The sequence below is a fragment of the Phaethon aethereus genome (genome assembly GCF_964289735.1).
Source record: "Phaethon aethereus genome assembly, chromosome: 4".
In the NCBI taxonomy this organism is placed as follows: Eukaryota; Metazoa; Chordata; class Aves; order Phaethontiformes; family Phaethontidae; genus Phaethon; species Phaethon aethereus.
In genome coordinates, this window is record NC_138578.1 from 53,621,884 (window position 1) to 53,642,075 (window position 20,192).

General features: G+C 41.1%; 1 protein-coding gene across 2 annotated transcripts in view; it reads left to right on the forward strand.

The window, feature by feature from the left end:
* DLC1 (DLC1 Rho GTPase activating protein) overlaps nt 1-20,192 on the forward strand; it is a gene marked incomplete at its 5' end in the record, with an annotated part of 221,093 nt that overhangs the window by 186,473 nt on the left and 14,428 nt on the right. Inside the window, 3 exons of one of the 2 annotated variants that reach the window (XM_081998808.1) lie at nt 8,987-9,058; nt 11,939-12,020; nt 19,574-19,637. In XM_081998808.1, coding sequence (XP_081854934.1) covers nt 8,987-9,058; nt 11,939-12,020; nt 19,574-19,637 — 218 coding nt within the window. Of the gene's footprint in view, nt 1-8,986; nt 9,059-11,938; nt 12,021-19,573; nt 19,638-20,192 lie in introns of those variants that run through there. The other variant, XM_081998809.1, reaches the window with a different exon arrangement.

Consider the following 20,192-nt stretch of genomic DNA (forward strand, 5'->3'; position numbering starts at 1 on the left):
TTCTTCTTTCCATACATAGTCTCTGCTTTCTTTTGCAGTGCTATGTTGGGCTTTGCAGTGCTACCATGGCTCTGCTGTGCCTAGACCCTTCTTTTATCCACAAAGTTAAAGTTGCAAGGTGTGACCATTAGATCAAGTACTGAGAAAAGTATTTTCAAGTGTGCAATATCACAGACAGAATACTATAACTGTCTATAATGTCTGGAAATTGAAAGTTCGTAGTAATATTTGCTTCGGGAAGATCCATGTTTGCGTCTTAAATTTTCATTTAGGGGAAAAAGGCATTCAGCTGGGACGCTACCAGCTTTATGCTGGGCTGTTTCACTGCTACTGGTATTTTGTGTCTAGTGTTGTACCATCCACACAGGGTGCCGTTTGGGGACTGGGTCATCAGTGAGGTAAGCACTAAATGGTCATGATACAAAGGCAGTCCTTCCATATGGTGGTTCTTAGGTGTGCAGATGGTTTTGAGGTTGAGGTGTAAGAAGCTAGAAGAAGTAACTATCTGTATAAAATCTCCTTTCCTCTGTATGAACTGTTGAGACAGGTCAGATCAGCTCTTATAACATTATTATTTCTGAGATCTGAACAGGTAATCCAGACTTTGGGCATTTTTAGACCAAGTATCTCTCATGCTGGACCTACTCCCTTTTGCATCCTTCTGGAGGATCAGCCTTTGATTTGAGCTTTGCATACAGTGTGCGAGTTTACTAGATTGCACTCAGGGTGCGATGGAAGAATGTTAGTGCTGGGTTTGGGAGTATCAATGGTTAATGTTTGCCCTTCAGTATGTCCTCAAAGGTCATTCTAACCAAGTAATTTGTGAGAGAAGAGAAGGTTAAAGTCATCTTCTGTTTCCCAGTCTTTGGAGGAGGATTCGTTTCTCACTCTGGAATCTGTCAACAAGACCTCCTTCAGAGGATTTGACTAACTGCTTTCTCAGCCCCAAATAATCCTCCTCCAAGACCACCCTGTGTTAATCAGGCCAGATAAATAACCCACGTGCCCAATTATTTCTTAAGGTTTTTTTAAGTTGCTTGACATCATGTTCCTCTTCATCTATGAACTTTCTTAAAAACGAATGGGAGAAGACCATCTTTAATCTATAAAAAGAATCATTCTGTGGCAGGAAAACTGCCATATGAAGCTTTAGTTTTCTGTTTAAACAAAGTTAGTTATTAACTGTACATTGCGTTGTTTTCTAAATTTCTTTCTTAATCCTCTTGTATGTGCTCAAAATGCAAAAAACATTTAGGAATAAATTATGATTTGCAATGTAAACCAGGAGTTGTGATGGTTCTTTTGTGTCCTAGAAGATACTTTCCCAAAGTCTTCAACAAACTAGGAAGCAATGCAGCTGACTTTGGCCAATTAGAAGTGTCCGTAATAGTGTGCAAATAAGCAGTAACTGTAATCTGTTACAGAGTGTGTAGGGAACGTGCGTGACTTATTGATCCTTTATTCCTGTACCCCTGTATTAAATCCTGAAATGGTGCTGCTTTCATGGTTTTCTGAGCATATCAGTTGCTCCAGGTCCTTGTGACAGAGGGGAGGACCTCTTGCCAGCCAGGGCATGCTCTGGGGGTGGTGGCTGGGCACTGCCCTTGCTTGTGCTCTGATGAAAACCTGGGCTGCTGCCCATGCCTGAGGTGGGGCATACAGCACAACTGGACTTAGAGAAAGCAGAGGTCTCATTTTAAGTATTTTGTTGGTTAAAATAATGATGACACCTGTGAAACTGGTCACCTTTATTCCTGAAAAAGAGTATTGTTGGGTTTTAGAGACCCATGGATCCATGTTGGGAAGGGCTTAATCTGAAATTCATGGAGGCTCCCATTGCTTTCAGCAAGTGTTGGCTCAATCACTGAACACTTTAAATATTTTCATCAAACGCTGTTACTCTTGTTAAGTTTTGAGCTAGAAACCTTTTGAAGTGATTTCGATATGCTGAAGACTATGAAGAGGAGATCAAGTTAATTAGATTTTGGTTCACAAAAGCGGTATTGTGTTTCCTGTGCTAGCCAAGAGGATTGGTGAGCAATTAAAGCTGCTATATTGTGTAACCTGGTACAGTTAGTAGGGAGGGGAATTACATACAGCCAACATACACCCATGCAGATGTTTGGAAACCAGTCGTGTGTATATTTATTTATTTATTTATCTTTAATTTTACTTTTATCATTAAGGGGATTAACAAACTTAAAACCCCATGAGTGGAAGTAGGCCATTTGCTCATTCCAAAAGCTCTGCTGAAAAAAAAAAAAAAAAAAAAAAGGTGTTCAGGCTTCCTGATTTTTTTTTTCGGAGAAAATATCAATATATGATCTTAAACATCTGTTTCCTTACTTCTTCTTCATCTGTTCCCACACAAATTCCAAACATACTCTGTTTCTTCTCCCAGTGTCCTGTGGTTTATGCATAACATCAGCAGCATAGTTACTGTCTTGCTGCAAGGCTCCATAAGTTAAAAAAGCCATTCCCATGTTTAACCCAAAGCCAGCAGGAACACAAGGAGAGTGTTTCTTTGGTCGTCATCACATAGTCGAGAATTGTTTGAGTGACGTTTTCCCAACCACCACCTCTTTCTAGGGTTTGTATGACTAGAAAGCAATACATATTTGGTATCATATATGGTTTCTTTCAAGAACTTGTGTTTTTTTCCCCCAGAAGGTTTTTAGTAAGAAATATTTTCTTAAAATTGTGCATGCACGTCTGCTTGAATTGACTGCTGAGGCATACAGCCTTAGGTGGAAATCACAACACGTATCAGTTGATTGTGGAGGGTAGATTGAAGCACAGTGAAATACAGGAGCAGATCAAAATAGGCAGCTGCTATTGCAAAATGTAAGTTGCGCTTTAAAGGTGAAAGGAAGAAAGGGACCTGCTTGGGAAGGTGGTTAGCTTTCACTTCAAAACCTGCAAGCTCATCATCTTGCCATGCTGACTATTCTGTTGGCCTCACTGGTTCGTCCAGAAATGAATCCTTCTTGGGCTGAATGTGTCAGGCTAATATTTTAGGATAGTAGTATAAGACTGGATTGTTCTCTCAGAATAAGAAGAGATTCCAGCCATGTTAGAAATTTGGCAAGACCTTTTAATGGGATTTTCAGAATTCTCTAGCTTTTAGTGGTTGAATGTTTATTGACAAACTTACCAAGTTTCAGTGTTTGTTTTAAGGGCATTATCCTTATAAAAAAGCTGTTCTTCATTAATTACATTTTTGCTTTCTTTAGTCCTTGCTACGTGCTGCTTTCTTGAAAGGTGTGGAGCACTAAGTTAATGATACTGCCTAAGGAATATTTAACTACATAGGGTTGAGAAAAAACAGACTTATGAAAAGGAATTTAATTAATTTTCAAGCTACAGTCGCATATCTTCAAAGTGAAAACCATCTGAGGCTGTGGACACATAGCAGGCTAACTCTTAGGAAGTCATACCGTCCCAGCTTTAAAGGGCTGCAGGCACATGACACTACACAGAACTGATTTATCATTTTCAGTGCCTGGCCTGCTCATTTGTAGACAGCTGCCGTAGTGCAGGTTTTTTCCCGGTTTGTCTCGGATTTCACATCCCTGTTCCCCTATCTCTAGATGGAGCGATTGGAATAGTGTGAGCAAGTCTGGTGTGGCGACCCCAATTCACGTGTCGGGATGTAATTCAACCACTTGGAAGAACTGTTGCTTGTACTTCAGCGGTGGAATTCTATCCAGAGAAGAATATTTCTCACATATACCACAGCTGGTCTTAAAAAAATGTGATCCTAAATGATCTCAAGCTGCTTAATAGCTCAGGGCAGTGTTTTGGAGCTTAACACAAATTTTGCAAAGCACCAGAAATTTCAGAGGGACATACATGGCAACAGATATAACTTCTGATACAGACAGAAAAAGAGGACAAAGTTCTGAGCATGCAAGCCCTCTTGCAGCTGTTAAACTGGAGCATCAGTCCTAGGTGGGAAAGAATTCTCTTCGTTGCTCCATCTGTGCCCTAGAAAACATGCAGAAAGTTTTATGCATTGCAGTATGGAGCAATCGGGTTAATCTGTAGCATTCACGGTGGCAAATTGGATTCTCTGTATCCCATGGGAGAGACTCTCTCCTGCAAGCTAATTCAGGAAGATTATTTTGTATTCCATTTTTACAATTTGTTTTTTCTTTTCTGGAAAAGGAAAATAGTGAATTTCAACTAGAGTGACCTGGTAAAAAATTAAGACCGAAAAGAACCCTAAACAAACTGGTTGTTAGGTATGGCATTGGAGTGGACCTTCAGCAATGAAGCCCATTTTTGCTGAAATTTGACTTTAACAGCATTGATTGGACTAGTCTTGCTACAGATTTTTACAATCTACTCTCCTAACAGAGCCAAAAGGTGAGATGAGTAGAACTGTTGTGTGGAGGTGCTAATACGGCTATAAAGGTGTCTGAGTTGAGGCAAGAGGAAACCATCTGCTTGGAAGAACTGTTCATATGATGTTTAGCACTTAGGTGAAAATGGAGCCAACACGTGACTGTACAAAGATATATCTGCTTTGCACCTTGTCCTGAAGACCCTGAAAGAGCTGGTGCTTAATTTGTATGTTATTTCATGGAAGCAAAAAGCAAGGAAGAACAAGAAAATGAAAAAAATAAACCCTTCTAACTTTGTAATAGATTTTACTGCTCCTAGCTAGACTGCTATGATTATTTTTTCTCAAAGGGTATTTTTGCAGCATCAAACCCTGGGTGTTTTATTTTCTATAGGAAGGAATGTATTATCCAAAGGCTATAGACATCTTAGATTTCTCCCTTTTGCAGTTGCAGTGTCAAACAAGATGTGAATTGAGATATTTTTGCTATGAAGTTTTAAACCTGCAAACTTGCAGGGCCAGGAACCAAGCTTAACCAAAGTTAAACAAAAAAGAAGTTAGAAGTTTCCATTTTCACTTAGCAATTTGGGGAAGAATTGAGTCCTCCTAACCCCCCAGGAAGTGGGTAAATAAGGACTAATGGTTCCCAACCATACACAAAAGGAACTCCTAGCCTTGATTTGAGCATGGGGGCCTGCTTTGTGAAACGGACTAACAAATAAAGCTGTTTCCAATAAAAATTTCCTGTTTCCTCTTTAACACATTTGCCTGCTGTTTGCTTACAGGACACCAAGAATAAAGACTTCATTGTACTCCTTTTTTTGTTGTTGTTTTGGGAGGTTTTTTGGTGTTTTGTTTTACTTTCTAAGAGAATTTCTTGTGTATCAGAACACTTAGAAATAACGCGATTTCTTTCTTGCCGGCGTCTTTGGGGGTTTTTTTTGTACAAGAACCTCCTGCTGCTGGGGGAGGGCACAGGACTCACATCTGAAAAGCTGCACATGCATTTCTTGTCCGGAATGTATACTGAATTGTAGTTTATTGTAAAGATTTTTGACCGGCGAGGATGTTTGATTCAGAAAGGAAATGGCACCACAGGGATGGAGCGGGGAGGAGGGAGTGAGACCAGTCCCTTGCCCACAGCAATTTCTGTCAGCTCAGCTGCCAGGTCTTCCATCGTAAAGATGCTCATGATGGGAAAGTGCTTTGCATATCATGGCAGATTAATTAGGGCCAAAGTAGAGCTTCCCTAAAATGGGTTGGAAAGCAGTGTAGAACTCCTCTGCAAGCTCCCTCCCCTCCCCGTGGCTCTCAGCTGGCCCCGGCCGAGCAGATGCTGTGCTCAGCAGTGAGTTCGTAGCTCAGGTAATGATCTGTAGGTCCCCTGGGAGACCGAATGAAGGCTTCTGGGTGCCCTACCCCTTCTAAAACTTTTTAGAAGTAGTGGAGAACTCTGACCTTGGAAGCTCCATTCTTCTCTCTTTTTGTCCCTTGTTATACTGGTTGCCATTGATCCATATGACAAGGACTTGCGCGTATTCCCACGTCCACCTGGATACGAAACTTTGGCAGCGGGCAGACCAAGAGTCACAGGGCTGATGCTGCTGAGCTGGAAGAAAAGCTGGTATTTGGAAAGTGTGGGAATGAGCTTTCTCCTCCAGCGTAGTTTAAGTGACTTGGCCAGAACCTCAGGTCTAGCTAATGTATTCTATTCTCAAAGGCAGATTCCAGTTCAGTCATGGTAATGAACTTTTTACCTACACAAGCTTTCAGCTGTTTAAGGTTGTATCTCAAGTGAGGAAGCGTGTTCTGTGTACTAAGCTTTCTGTGCAGCCTATTCAGTGCGCCCTGGGCTGGATTCTCCAGCTATGTTTTTATCTGCCTGAATTTCACATGCATGCACAGTTTTGTTCACACTCTTTGACTCCTCAGTAACCAGCAGGGTTGAGACGAGGAAGCTGGGTTGGAAATCACCTTTCTGTTCATCTGGTCACAGCGCATCGGGACAGTCTGGGAGCAATCCTGGGTCTGGCTGGCTGGAGTTGGACCAAAAGGAGCTGAGGTGCTTTTTGAGGTCCTGCCTCTGCTCCTGTCACCCACGTCCCTTGTCTGACACACTCTTTGCATGGATGGAAGTGACATGGAGAGAGCCCTGGCCGCAGGGGACTCGCTGGCCCCTTCTCCAAGAGAGTTCTCCAAACCCCTCGCGCTTCCAAGGACTTGCAGCTGGAGCCAGAGGCTCCAGACTGCCCTGGCTTTCCCAAAACTTTGCGAGGGAACTGGGGCAAGTATTGCTTTTGAACCCTGGGTGCTGTGCTGTAGCCAGCCCGAGGTGTTTGCCTAGCCTGGACAATGGACAGGTGCCCTGGTGGTTTGTTATTCTCTGCAATTCTTGTGGCCAACCAGGAGCAACTCAGGTGTTTCATTCCCTAAACGGGCTTCTTGGGGGATCCTCAAAGGTATTTTGAAAGCAAATATGCTCCGAAAATCCCAGAGGCACCTGGCACCTGGGTGCCCATAGAATATGACTTCCACATAACTGGTATATATATTTGCAGGAAAGATACACAAAGGTTCTATACAGAACCTTAAAAAGAAGTTTGGTAAATGCATATTCATAATTTTCTAGCTCTAGAAATATTTTACAGGTCATACACCTGGAGTGCTCAGTAAAAGAGCTGTGAACGAATATTTAAACACATTTAAGAGACACTGTAGTAGTAAGGAATCTGACACTTTTTTCAATTGCACTACAAGCATCTACCTGCATTTTTAGGTAAATACTGGCTATCGGGGATTTTTTTTTTTCCCCACTTTTAAATCAAGTAAAATTCTTACTCAGCCCAGACACTTCTGTAGGATGTGATCTGTAAGATAGTGCATTGTATTTTAAGTACTCTTAAAAACTAATTGCAGAATTTTTGACTTTAATATTTTTGTTGCTTCCGAGAGGGTAATATTTTGTTGTTTGTTCTTGCATTAGCAGTACAAGTCTTAAGATATATTTTAGATTTTTTTTTTTCCCTAATTAACTTTCCCATGTATTTCCTTAGGATACCAAAATTAAAACACTACTTTAAGTAAAACTTTACAATCGCTTGCAATTGGAATTGAATGCTTTTTCTTAATGAGTAGCTAAGTCAATATATCTGTACGTGCTTGTTCTCATGTGGTCCCATAACCCAAAGGTGAAGCAAACACAAGTTACACAAATGCCTGCTTGTCCTGACTTCAGTGAGAGTGGATTTTTAGCTGTTTATTTATCTGGAATGTTGTGCTTTGGCTCACCTTAACCCCTTGGTTTGGGTATGTATCTTAGCAGAGCAGTCTGGCAAAGCACAAATATTTTAACCCTGCTGTAGCAATTTGGAAAATTGGAGGGGGATTGCCATCATTTTGGAGACACTAAAAGGTGCCTGCTGTTCCATCTGATTTTGACTGTGTAACCTATATCTCATTGGGAGTATTTTATAACGTGCCAAAATCTTGAGATACTTTACTTATTTTACGCTTGGCTCTTCACTGCCCTATGTGCAGTAACTTGTATTCTGAGCAATTCTGGGCAAAACCTTTCGCGCATGATTTCTGCAGCAGGTAGTTATAGTGTCCTCTCCAAGTAGGTGGCAAAATTGTCTACTGAGTTGTACATAACGAAGCTTTTCTTTTCTGGTCCATCAAGAACATTGAATATAATCAAAGCCAGATGAACTTTAAGAGTTTCTGATTGCTCACTGTATGTTTGATCAGTTCTAAGCAGGGAGCTAAATTCCCAGTGGCACCTTCTTGAATTTTTAGAAGAACAAAATTAACCCAATCTGTTTCCTGAACACTTGGAGAATACCCTAAATACCTTTCACATTATCCGAGTTTGTGAGCTAATGAGATAACATGTTCATTATTTCTGCTTGTATTACGTAACAAATTAATTTGTGTATAATTTATTCACAGACTAATATAACCCATGTTTAGAGCGTTTCCTTTCTTTCAGTGTCGTGTGTATGTATGTGAATAATTTCATTTTGCGGCATGCTGGTTTGGGCAGTGTGAGGGAAAGTTAGCTGAATTTCCTGTAACGTGCCAAGTAACTCATAACTGCCTTGAAGACCTCCAGTGAAGCTAGGTTCTTGTTGGGTAGTAAATAGGTGCTTGAGTGAGCAGTACAGTGGGTCAGTTGTTCTTGGGCTTGGGTCTGTCAGTACTATCTACAAGATATTAAAGTGCTCTTATGAGCTTATTATGAGCTCTACTAGGAATTTCTGTCAAGACAAAATAGTTGTGCCAAGAGAATCCTAAGATCTGTTGAACAAATGCTGCCCATGTTGATTGCAGTGCTGCTTTGTCTAGTTTTAACAAAACCTGTACAGAATAATCCATAACTCCTTCAGTTTTCATCTGTGCCGGTTTCTCTAACTATTACAATGATGAGCCGTCGATAAATTACGGATGAAGACTTTCCAGAATCTGAGATACGTTTGATCATGAGAAGAAAAGCAAACTGGGATAAGCAGACCTGTGTCTTAGTTCAAAGTTGCTGAATATCTTCAAGCTTATTTTGTAACAGGAACAGTAGAAGTGGTGGAGAGGACATTTTTGCTTTGAAGGTCACTAATCAGAGGGTGTCTTGTTTCTGTCCTCTTCCAGAAATCGAGGCCAAGGAAGCTTGTGACTGGCTGCGGGCTGCTGGGTTCCCACAGTACGCTCAACTTTATGAAGGTAGGCACCCGAGCTTGCAAGTCCATCATCCCCTGGCAATTTTTGGAGAATAAGATGTAATATTCGCCAATAAATGAGGTTCAGGGGCACAACGGAAGTGCCAGTACATAAGATGACTTTCAGAGACTCGGCTGCTCTCTGCTACCTACCACATGCATGGATGTACCAAACCCAATGAGACTCTGAAGCACTTCTGGAGTTTTAAATTTGTTCCAGGTTTCTGTTTTAGTCTGAATCTTCCAAATATCCTCATAGCACCAATGTTATGTTGGCATCATGGTACCTTCCCTGTAGTTAAAACATAAATAGCTATATTTTCATGAATGTAGTCATCCACTGCTACGACCCCAGCCTTAGAGAAACACAGCAACTGTGTCCACCAGCCAGCTCTCCTAATGGAGCAGAGATAGGAAATTCTGTGTATGCGTGGATGCATCTGTACACCTCGCAATTCCCAAGTCCTGTGTGTTTTTTCAGAACAGTTTGGGTTGGTGCTAGACAGGCTCACTGTGAAGGGAAAAAAGAACATACAAGCTGTTGTTGCATGGATGTGCGGCGGCTCCTCGTAGAGACTGCTGCCTCCTGCACTCACTTGTCCGTCTGTGGGGTGGATTCACTTTGCGTGTCCACTTTTACAAAGGTTTTGCTCAATTAAACTTGTCTTCATTGCCTCTCTGACCTACTAGGAACTTGCAGTTTTGGCATACAGTTCTTATACTGATGCAGAGTAACATACAGAAGTTTTAAAGCGCAACATGCTTTTTATATATGTATGTTATTGTTCAGAATTTACCACTACCATCACTTAAAATTACTTGCATTGTAGTGAAATTATTATGCACTTTTATCTGCCTGTTCTTTTTTATAAAACAAACTCCAGCTGCTGCTTGTAAGAATGAGCATAGAAAGTCCATTATTTATAGTGAATAACCGTTGGAAATTACAGCAAATGCTGAGCTGACCTTCTTGAAAAATGATCTCGTTGAGCTTTGATTTGCAGCTGCATTGGCAATATGAGATGATAATAGCACTTTCAAAAGCAGCACTTGGCTAAACTTTTCTTTGCCTGTTCAGAAATTAAATTTCCTTTTATTATTTCTCTTCCTTTTTTTGTTGGGGTTTTTTTTGTTTGTTTTGGGTTTTTTACCATTGGAGATGCCAAGATTTTCTTGGGATGCAGAGCTGAGACTGTACTTCCAGTCTTTTGTTAAAACTGGGGACAATACTTCCAGATAAATATGTAGGCTGTGGATTTCGTGTTATGCTGAGCTGTAAATCCCCCCTACTTGCATTCAGAAAACATGTCCTACCGGTGGTTACCATTGCCCTACCTAGAGACTCTATATATAAAGTTTCTAACGTAGGACCATGTCCTGCCTAACATCAAAAGGACCGCAGAGGTGAGAGCAAGGCCACACATACCCATTGAAAAGACAGCTGTCCTTATATGAAAACAATATACCATTGTCCTTTGCAAGCCTCCCTGGAAGCAGCGAGCAACAACAGCAGCAGCGTAAATTAAGCATTTAAAAAAAATGGACTCATGCAGACTATCAACTTCTTCTAAGTCACCTCTCTCATTTAAGTTCTCCCATGTGTTTTCTTGTGGGCACTCTAAGGTACTAACTTTCCCAGTGGAAAAAGGTGAAGAATGCCACTTGAATGTGCTTACCACCATTACTTGCACATTGGACTTAAAATGGTGAAGGGGAGATCTATGGATCAATTGGGTATAGTAAAAGGTTCTGAGAAGCCACCTATATGGAGCGGTCCCATGCAGTACGCATTTAAAATGGAGATTCATCAGCGGGCCTTTTTCAGTTGCTTTGCTAAAACTGCAGTTTTCTGCAGAAAAGACATAATTTCCTGTGTTTCGCAGAATATGTCATAATTAGTTTATTCCTGCAGCAACATCAGGACAAATAGTTCATTTGAGAGATTACCTATTGGCATAAAAAAACCCAGAATATTATCTACCTTCCCACAAATTAACAACAATCCTATTCTTTTCGTCATTTCAGATCATCCTTTCCTAGTCTCTGGAGATTAAAATATTTTACAATCACTTGGACCAGGAAAATTGTATGCAACTGCGGCAGTATATTTGTAGTTTATCCTTGGATTGCTGTGTGCCCTGAGCGCCCAGTGGCTTTGGTGGGAGTTTCGGCAGTGCAAGGAATGCCGGATCAGGACCTGTACGACAGTCAGGAATCTGTGGAGGACAGTAAATAATATATATGTGGTTGCTTTTACAGAGCTGTAGTAAATTTTCAGCTCTCTGCCAACATTATTTCCTCCCCCTCACTCTCCCCGTTGTTTATCTAAATAATCTCCTAAGGAAAGGAGGCAGTATGGGCTCCACGCAGCTTGGCTTGCTTTCATTTCAGTCCATGTCTCATTAAAGTTGTAACAGTGTCAAACTTTTAAATAGCTTGATTAACAGCCAAGGAGATTCTGTTTTGCATTCTTTTCCAGAGATTTGGGTTTTACTGACCTTCCTTCTTTAATGTGAGATACTAGCACTTTGATAGAGATAGTATATTTATCTTAAATAAAGCTAGCCTGAATCAGTTTACGCTTCTGATGTTGGATAGGGAGCTTGCATTTGCCTTTTTCCCTCTCCCATTGTTTCATCTCTGCTTGCTCTTTTTTTCCTCCATTTTGCATATGAACTTTCAGTTATCAAAGCTGCACGTCGAAAGCTTGTACATGAAAAGGAGGCACCTCTGGCATTTGAGCTGGTAAACGTGTGTTTATGGGAGAAGTGCCAATCACTGGCATGTTGGTGAGCTCAACTGGAGGCAGCTGGTCGTTCTGAAATAACTCGCCACTGGGAATAAGAGTTACTGAGTTATTCCTCATCTGTCTCTATTCCTACAGATCTCCTTTTTCCAATTGACATCGCTCTAGTCAAGCGAGAGCATGACTTTCTGGACAGAGATGCTATTGAGGCCTTATGCAGGTAGGTGAAAAAAAACCACACAGCATTTTGAAACAAGACACTTCCTGTGTAATAGAAAGTACAACCTGGGAAAAGCATACCCTCAAGTGAATTATGTGCCGTTAAATAACCATTTGCTTAAGACCTTTTTATTATCCATTATCAGTATGTGGTTTTCATTAGAAAAGTATGGGCTAAGTAATGTTTGGGGATCTTATTTAAAACAAAGTTGGGGAAAAAAGTGGCAGGAGTCTTTGTGAGAGGTATTTCATAGGCACATTTTTTATAATTATTCCTAATTTGCTTTCATTACTAATTCCCAAATTAGTTAGGCATGTGGAAGCAGAACTGTGCTGGCTGTGGCCGTCTGCATCTACAGCTGTAGCATCGGTTCTCACACGGGAATTATTTTTTGGGAGCAGTATGAGCAAAGCCGCGCTGCTGCTCTCCGTTACTCTCCCACGTTGGTGAGCAGCTATGTATACAAGCAAAACAAAAAGCTCTGTGCATAAACCCTCATGCTGACTTTGGTGCCTCACCCTGTGGTGCCATGATGACCAAAGTGAATGGGGGTAAGGGATAACGCGAGCGAATCCAAGGGTTTACCATCGCCGCAAAGGCTGGCCTGCCCTCAGCCATGTGCTCTCATCACAGATCTCTTGTTTATGGGCTCCTCCAACAAGCCAGTTCAACTCACTCACCCTGCAAAAAGAGTCTGGGTAGTTCTTTGCCGGGTTAGTAAATTAGATCAGCTGGTGGAAAGGCATAATGAAGTTCAGAATAGGTGTGAAGGATGGAGCCGGACTCCAGAGCCAGCTGCAGGGGCAGGAGGAGGGATGGGTAGAGAAAAAGAGGGAGCAAGACTTGCCGGTGTGTGGCAGCATGTTTTTACAGAGCTACGGCCTCAGCATTACTGATTTTATCATAAGAGCAATTGCAATGGCCCCATCGGGCACTTCCCCATCCATCAGTTACCTCCTCTAGTGTGAGTCCAGCAATCTTAAATGGCAAAAATGTGCCTTAACTTTTCATATCTCTTATTACGTAGAAATGAGTGCAGTTTTCCGCCTCTGTCCTCCATTATGGCAGCTTTCCAAATTGTCTGCAAAATGAATGTTTTTTGGATACTACATGCATGATGTCTGCAACTCTAAATGTCAGTAATTCTAATGAATTACAAAACCCTTTTAAGAAAGGCTTTAAGTTTATAGTGTTCTCATGCCATCACTGCCATACTTGGAAGGGAAAGAGAGGGACTGGAATTTAAAGTTCTTCGGAAATACTTACAAGATTTTCAAACTAAGAAAACGGAACTGTCGTCCAGTCATTGGGAGGGCAAAAATCTCATTAATGTTAAATGCACACTCGAGATGCAGTGTAGGGCACCTACTCCATCGATACTAAAATGTGATGCATTGGTCTGCTTATCTGTGTGCTCTGGAACTTGTGAAGTCATGGAATAGAAAGCACAGCAATTTGCATGAGTGCGGGTTCCCAGAAGCATGGCCTTCCCTTGCCAGGAAAGCAAAATACAGTCAAGCCAGCATGTTTTGGACCTAGTGCTCGCCTGCGAGAATACTTTTTAACCTGGGATTATTTCTTTATATGGGAAGAAAAGGCAGCATATTGTTTCTCAGTGGTGAAAGTAAGAATATGCCCTCCATACCTCTTTGAGATTTGCTGCTAGTGGGATCAATAAAAGCAGTTAGCACTTTCAGTGAACATAGAGAACAGTTAAAAGGTCTGTATCCTAAGAGTAGAACTTATATTATAAGTCTTCTAATAAAGGTAAGCAAACTAAATTGATGGGAGTATATAGATATTTTGTGAAATGAGAAAGTTCTTCATAAGTCTGCTAATTGTAAAATAACCTCTTCACTTTCATCTTCAAATTTTTTTCTGTGCAATGTGTATAAGAATCCACTGGTCTTACTGTAGCTTAAGACAGAGATTTTAAAAGCTGAACAGTACCATTCTGAAGCCTATGGCTTATCTATCAGTTATCTTTTACAAGAAAACTTTAAAATCAAAGCTAAAGTTTCTCCAGAAGCATTCAGACCCCACCTCAAAATAAAACCAAAGTAACTCAGTTAATCATCTCAGATGTCTGAATTTGTCCCTTTACCATTTGTGTTAGACAAAATCAGTACCTGATCACAATGTTTCCACCTTTCGATATTTTTTTTTCCACATCTCCTTGTTTAATTTTATAAAGCTCATTAAAAAAACACAGAGAAGGCACATCATTTGGAATGCTGCATTTTTGCCTGAAGCCTGGGTTTATTTTGACTCATGCCATGGTCAGTGTGTAAACAGTAAAGGGTTTTTTGCTCAGTAAAAGCCTTAGAGCTGTTTCACAGCCTTAAGGCTATCACTGTTTCTTGACTGAAAATTAGAATAGTTTTGGAATTATTTGCATTTTCAGCACAGAGCTACATGAACACTGTATGCAGTGGATAGTAATACGGAGAATCTGCTTTTCTGTATAACAGCCAGTGCACTGTCAACAGTTCTGATCACCTTGTTCTAATTACTGCATGTGAAGAAATATTTTTTAAAAAGACTGTAGAAATCACAGTGACCGGGATTTTTTTAAGTTTGAAGCATTTTAAGTCGTAGTTTACATCTGAACAGTGTTGTAAATTATCGTTTAACAATCTCATTAATGGAAGCAGGAAAACTAATGTAACTTTAAAAACAGCTTATTCATAAATGTTTTGCCAGATTCCTTTCTAAATGGAAAAGGTATCAATAGCCACCCCATTAAGGTTTTTCGTGAAAAATTTTAAGTGAAAAGTGGGTTGAGACTTGAATTACAGAGATGGCATATGGCACTTGGTAACAGTAGAAGGTAGATGGTTAAGAAATGTCATTTAGTGATCTTATCATGAAACGCAGGGTTAAAAATATAAGATCCATGACTCTAATTTGCTAGGTTGCTTGATGTAGTGACTGCACAAAGTACTGCTGGCCTCAGTTTCATAAGACTTTATATAGATTAATGACTGGGAATTTATCTCCAGAGGATAACTGGCCGCATAATGCACCGATGAAACAAAGTACTGAAACATGCTTACCCTCAAGGCTGTCGCTCAGTACAAAATACATAGCAAACCATGATGGAAACCCTATTTAATCTCCTTACGCATAGCTGGAAAACTGCCACGCTATCCGCGCAAGCGGTTTCTTAAATCTTTTCATCATCAGGACTTCTCATCCAAGAAACCGATTGTAAAGGATCGGCATGAGCAGCATCCACTGCTCGTGTAATTTGCTTCGTAGAGATCTGGCCTCCTTTGCAGGTTAGAACGTGCAGATGAACCCCAGGAGCCAGCGTAGCGGCTGTCCACTGCAGTGAGACAAGAAAGCCCTCGTATCATCGATTAGTTACAGGTATAATGGAGATGGAATTTGCCCTGTAAGAAGGAATTAAGAATTTAAATCCGTTAAGAAAATATTTTAAAGTTTAGAGCTAGATCACACAGTCAGATTGAAAATTGTGGTTTAAAGTGCGTAAGCCTAATATTCTGCATTGCTACCACTTTTCTTGGGTGCGTGGGGTGAGAATTTTCTCCTGTTAATGAGGGCAGAATGAATTACCTGGGATTATAGCCAACATAGAACTGACTGGTATCTAGATTAACAAAGGCTTCATATTATAAGCCCATATTTTAATTTATAAATTAGCTGAAGTTAGCTGTTTGCACTGCAATTTTTGATAGTGAATGTCTTGCTCAGGCTGCCTTTCTTAAAAGAAGTTCAGGCTAAACTAGTTTGGCCATTTCTGAGGAGAAGACTAGGAAAAAAGCATCATTTGCTCATTTCTGAGAGAAGCTCCTGTGCCTCATGTTTCGGGTGCGGCAGGTTCAGGCTTCCAGTGTAACTGCCGCTCCGGGCTGACACGAGCCAGTTCGACTCAGGGGCTGGGACTGAGAGGCAGGTCCTGTTGCGTTGGTCACCCCCAGGAAGAAGGGTTTTGAAGAGCTGGGGTGAAGGAAGGGAAGAGCCTGGGTAGGAATACATGGAGGGCAAGGAAAAGTGACGTCTTGGAGATACAACGCTCCACAGGAGTAAGATACCATCTGGCTGTGAAGATGTATAGAGAGAGGGCTGACTCAAAGGTATTTATCTAAATGATGGGAAAGAATATTATCTTGTCATCCGGACAGTCATCCAGAAAGTGGACGGGGTAGGAGGCATTGTAGAAATTGAGACTTAGATAGCCAGACAGCGAAAGTGGCTATAACTGCTGTCTGCAGCAATCCTGCCCCGTCCCTCCGTCTCCCATCTTGTCCTCGCGAAGGTGTCGCTGAGACAGGTTTGGGCAGAATAGGACGGAGCTAAAGAATGAGGCAGAGCTGCTGACTGTCAGTGGGGAAATGATAAGTTGAATTTATACCTGGGAATGGAATTGCCAAAGGAGAAGGTCCGGAGCCAGGAGAGAAAATTGTGGTTCATTAGCAAGCAGCGATTTGATGAGAAGATAGGTAGAAAATTAATGTGTGCTTCTATGCTTAAGAAGTATTGCAAAGCATCTGTGAAGGTTGATGACAGTTGTATAGGTAACTCTCTTGTATAGGTAACAACTCTAAGTCTTGGCAAAGCCTAAACTTTGTAAGCTGAGCTTTGCAGACTCATTAATGTGTTTGGAAGGCAGTTTTGCATATTGGACTGTGTTTTCAGTGTCCTTCAGCTCAAGGAACTGGGCACTGCTGAACTTGAGCAAAAGTTAAAGCAGGATGTGTGATATATATATATAATGAAAGTTGCAGACCTGAGGCAATCGCCCCAGAGCATTTAGGTTTTAAAAGGGAAACTGGTTCTGTGATGAAATCATGTCAAATGTGTAACAGAGCCTTTATTTGCTTCGCTGCTATTGTATTTAACCTCGCTCATTGGGGGTTACCTTATCTTGCCTTCATACTCATTTTTGTGAGGTGTGCACCGGGAGATTTTTTTTTTTTTTTTTTTTTTAAACACCCTCTGTGGAAACAGAGGTCTTTGCTCTACCCTTTTCTACCTATTTCAGGGTTTTAATCTGAGTAGGAGAAAAGTCTGGGGATATAATCTTAGTGAAATCAGAGATTGTCTTTATTAGCAGTCAGACAGGCTGGAGCTAGATAAAGCCTGATACAGGGATTCAGTGATAACTTCTATCTGCATAAGTCAAAGGTTGCAACACTGTGAAATTTGTAAATTATTATACAATATAGAACTGAAACCAGATTAATATTCCCTGGTCTTGAGGTCCAGGAGTTTGAGAGGAGAATGTTTTTATAGCAAAGAGCGGGAGGTGGCTTTCTGCTGCTGTGTGGCCTCTTAAAAACCAAAATACCAATTTTGTTGTGTAGCACGTAGATGGGACATTCACCCTTCACCCACGCTGTAAATGCAGTTTCTCTGAAATTCACTGGATTTGTGCATGTACCCACCAGCTGCAGCCAGCAGGACTGAGACTTCTGCCTTTTAAAGTCAGAGCAAAGATGAAAATAGAGAGATCTGGATAACTTTCCTAACCTGCCACTGCCCTACTATTTGACCCATAGCAATTCTTCCTGTTTCTCTTCTTTTCTGCTGTGTTGTGGCTGGGTCTAATTATAGATCAAACTGCCTCTTTTTTTTTTACTTCACGACTGCAGCAAAAGCACCAGTAGGAGCTTTTCCATTTTCTTTGATGGCCTCAGGATCAAGCCCTTTGTAAATACCATCTGCAACCAATCCTGTGCATAAAAGGCGAGGGGAAAGAGAGGAAACTAGTAATTCTTCCTGTGCACACATTTTCTCGATTCAAGTTACAAGTTTCATGAATCTGAAAAGACTCATCTGAAGCAACAGGACAAGTCAGCATTTCTCTCTTCTTCTCTCTTCTTCTCTCTTCTTCTCTCTTCTTCTCTCTTCTTCTCTCTTCTTCTCTCTTCTTCTCTCTTCTTCTCTCTTCTTCTCTCTTCTTCTCTCTTCTTCTCTCTTCTTCTCTCTTCTTCTCTCTTCTTCTCTCTTCTTCTCTCTTCTTCTCTCTTCTTCTCTCTTCTTCTCTCTTCTTCTCTCTTCTTCTCTCTTCTTCTCTCTTCTTCTCTCTTCTCTCTTCTTCTCTCTTCTTCTCTCTTCCTTTCTTCTCTCTTCCTTTCTCCTTTTTCTTTTTTTTCCTTTTTCTTTTTTTTTTTCTGTTTTCTTTTTTGTTTTTCAGTCTTTCAAAGCTGCTGCTACAGGCTTTTCTTTACACTTTTCTCAAACAAATTATGTGAAAATTCTACAACTTCCTTCAGAATGAATTCGGCTTTTTAAAGCTCGGTTTTGCTCCTGTTGAATTTGGGCTGCAGTGTGGCTGAAGATGGGGGCGGCTCTGCTCCTCCACCTCCCCCCTGCACACACTACCCTTCACACAGCCTGGAAAACTGACCTGGAAGAAATTCAACCCAACGAAGTATTGAAAGATTAGTTTTCAGCTCGGTTAGTCTCCTTGTCCAACCCACAGAACAGCCCCATGAGTGGAAGTATTAACACAAGGACCAAGCCATCACTTCCATGAAGCTGCTGCTTCAGCTTTTGTGCCTTCTGCATCGCGCCCAGCCCTGTTCCTGCCCTTTGCCTTGCCATAGCACCAACATTTCTCTAACCGTGCTTTAAGTGCAGATTTTAGCTGAGCCACGTCCCCGGAGCAGTTTCTGGGGAGGCGAGGGCTGGGAGAAGGACAGGAGACCACAGCAGCCTGGGCTTCGCTGTGCCTAAACTGCCATGGAGCTGTGTGTTTAACAGCGACAAATTTTGCTCTGCTTTAAGCTGTTTGTGCTCAGCCCTGCGCACTGACCTTCTGGGGCAGAGGGAGAAGGAAGACGGTTTTTTTTGTTTTAGGGGTACCTACCAGATTATTAGCTCGTCAGGGAATAGAGGGGTGCTTATAGACATTCATACAGTACTTCAAGATATGCATCCAGACTGCTGTCACATTTCACGTTTGTATGTATAAAAGAAACTTCCAGTTTAAGAAGGAAAAATCAGGTCTGTGTTTTGGTTTTTTTTTTTAAACTGGTGAGTTGTCTTGTCACAGGACTGTATTAAAAATAATCATTGTTCGCAAACAAAATAGACATCTAATAAGTGGAAAATAAGTTTTCCTCTGGGAGGTTTTAGCTTATAAAATACAATTGTAAAGCAGCATGCTTTTTTTTTCAGAGGCACATGTACAGAGTGTCAAATAAGAAGCCTTTTCCTTTATCTTCAGTCTGTCAAGACTGATTGTTTCAGGGTTCAGATGTCTGCTATTTAAACAAATGTAATTATTACAATTCATTGGATATAATGTACTTCTCAACTTAGTCTAAGTTTCTGTTCACTTCTCTTTACTTTGGTTCGGGTAATTGTGACAAATAGTCATCCACCCCTCCCTCTGAAGTTAGAATACAGCCAAATGTAATGGGTTAATGGTTAAGTATAATTAGGGCTCTAATTGAAACTCTGCTTGTGGCTATTTGTATGCAAAGCAGTTTGGGGACAGCCTTCGCAAAAGCTTTTGAACTGGAATAGTCTGTGTCAAAACACTGGTGTGTTCTCTTAATATGGTTTCCTTTGCTTTGCAGGCGCTTAAATACTTTAAACAAATGTGCAGTGATGAAGCTAGAAATTAGTCCACACAGGAAAAGGGTAAGTTCCCTTAACATCTTCTGTTACAGCATTGTACCTTAATAAAACTGAAAAAAATGCCATCTAGCAGATTGCTTAGCTGCAGTCTCTGGTAACACCAGAGTAGAACCTGGCAAGGACACAGTCAAAACTCTGCTTACATCTCATTTTGTGTTGTCACCGAGTGAAAACTGCAGGGCTTCACCATGGGTAGAGGATATTTGTCTAGCAAACTCTTCCCTGGGATGCTGCTCCCAGTCTGAAAGGCACTGGGCTTGCTTCCCTGCCTGCAAGTGAGGTCATCCGTGTTACGGCGTCTTACCTGCACTCAGGCAGGATTGTAAGGGGTAGGCTTGATGGAGGAGATCCTGGCCAGCCACAGTGAGCTGACCTGAATGTTAGAACATCGTCTTTGGCATCATCTTCACAGTTTTGGTTCTTTGTCATCACATTAGAATTGTATTATTTTATTATGATGTAGATGGAATCAGTTAGACCAGTTGGCCTGCAAAGGAAAGAGACAATCCTTTGTAGGATTGGGCACATTGTTTCCTTGTTTTTTAAATACATAGCTCA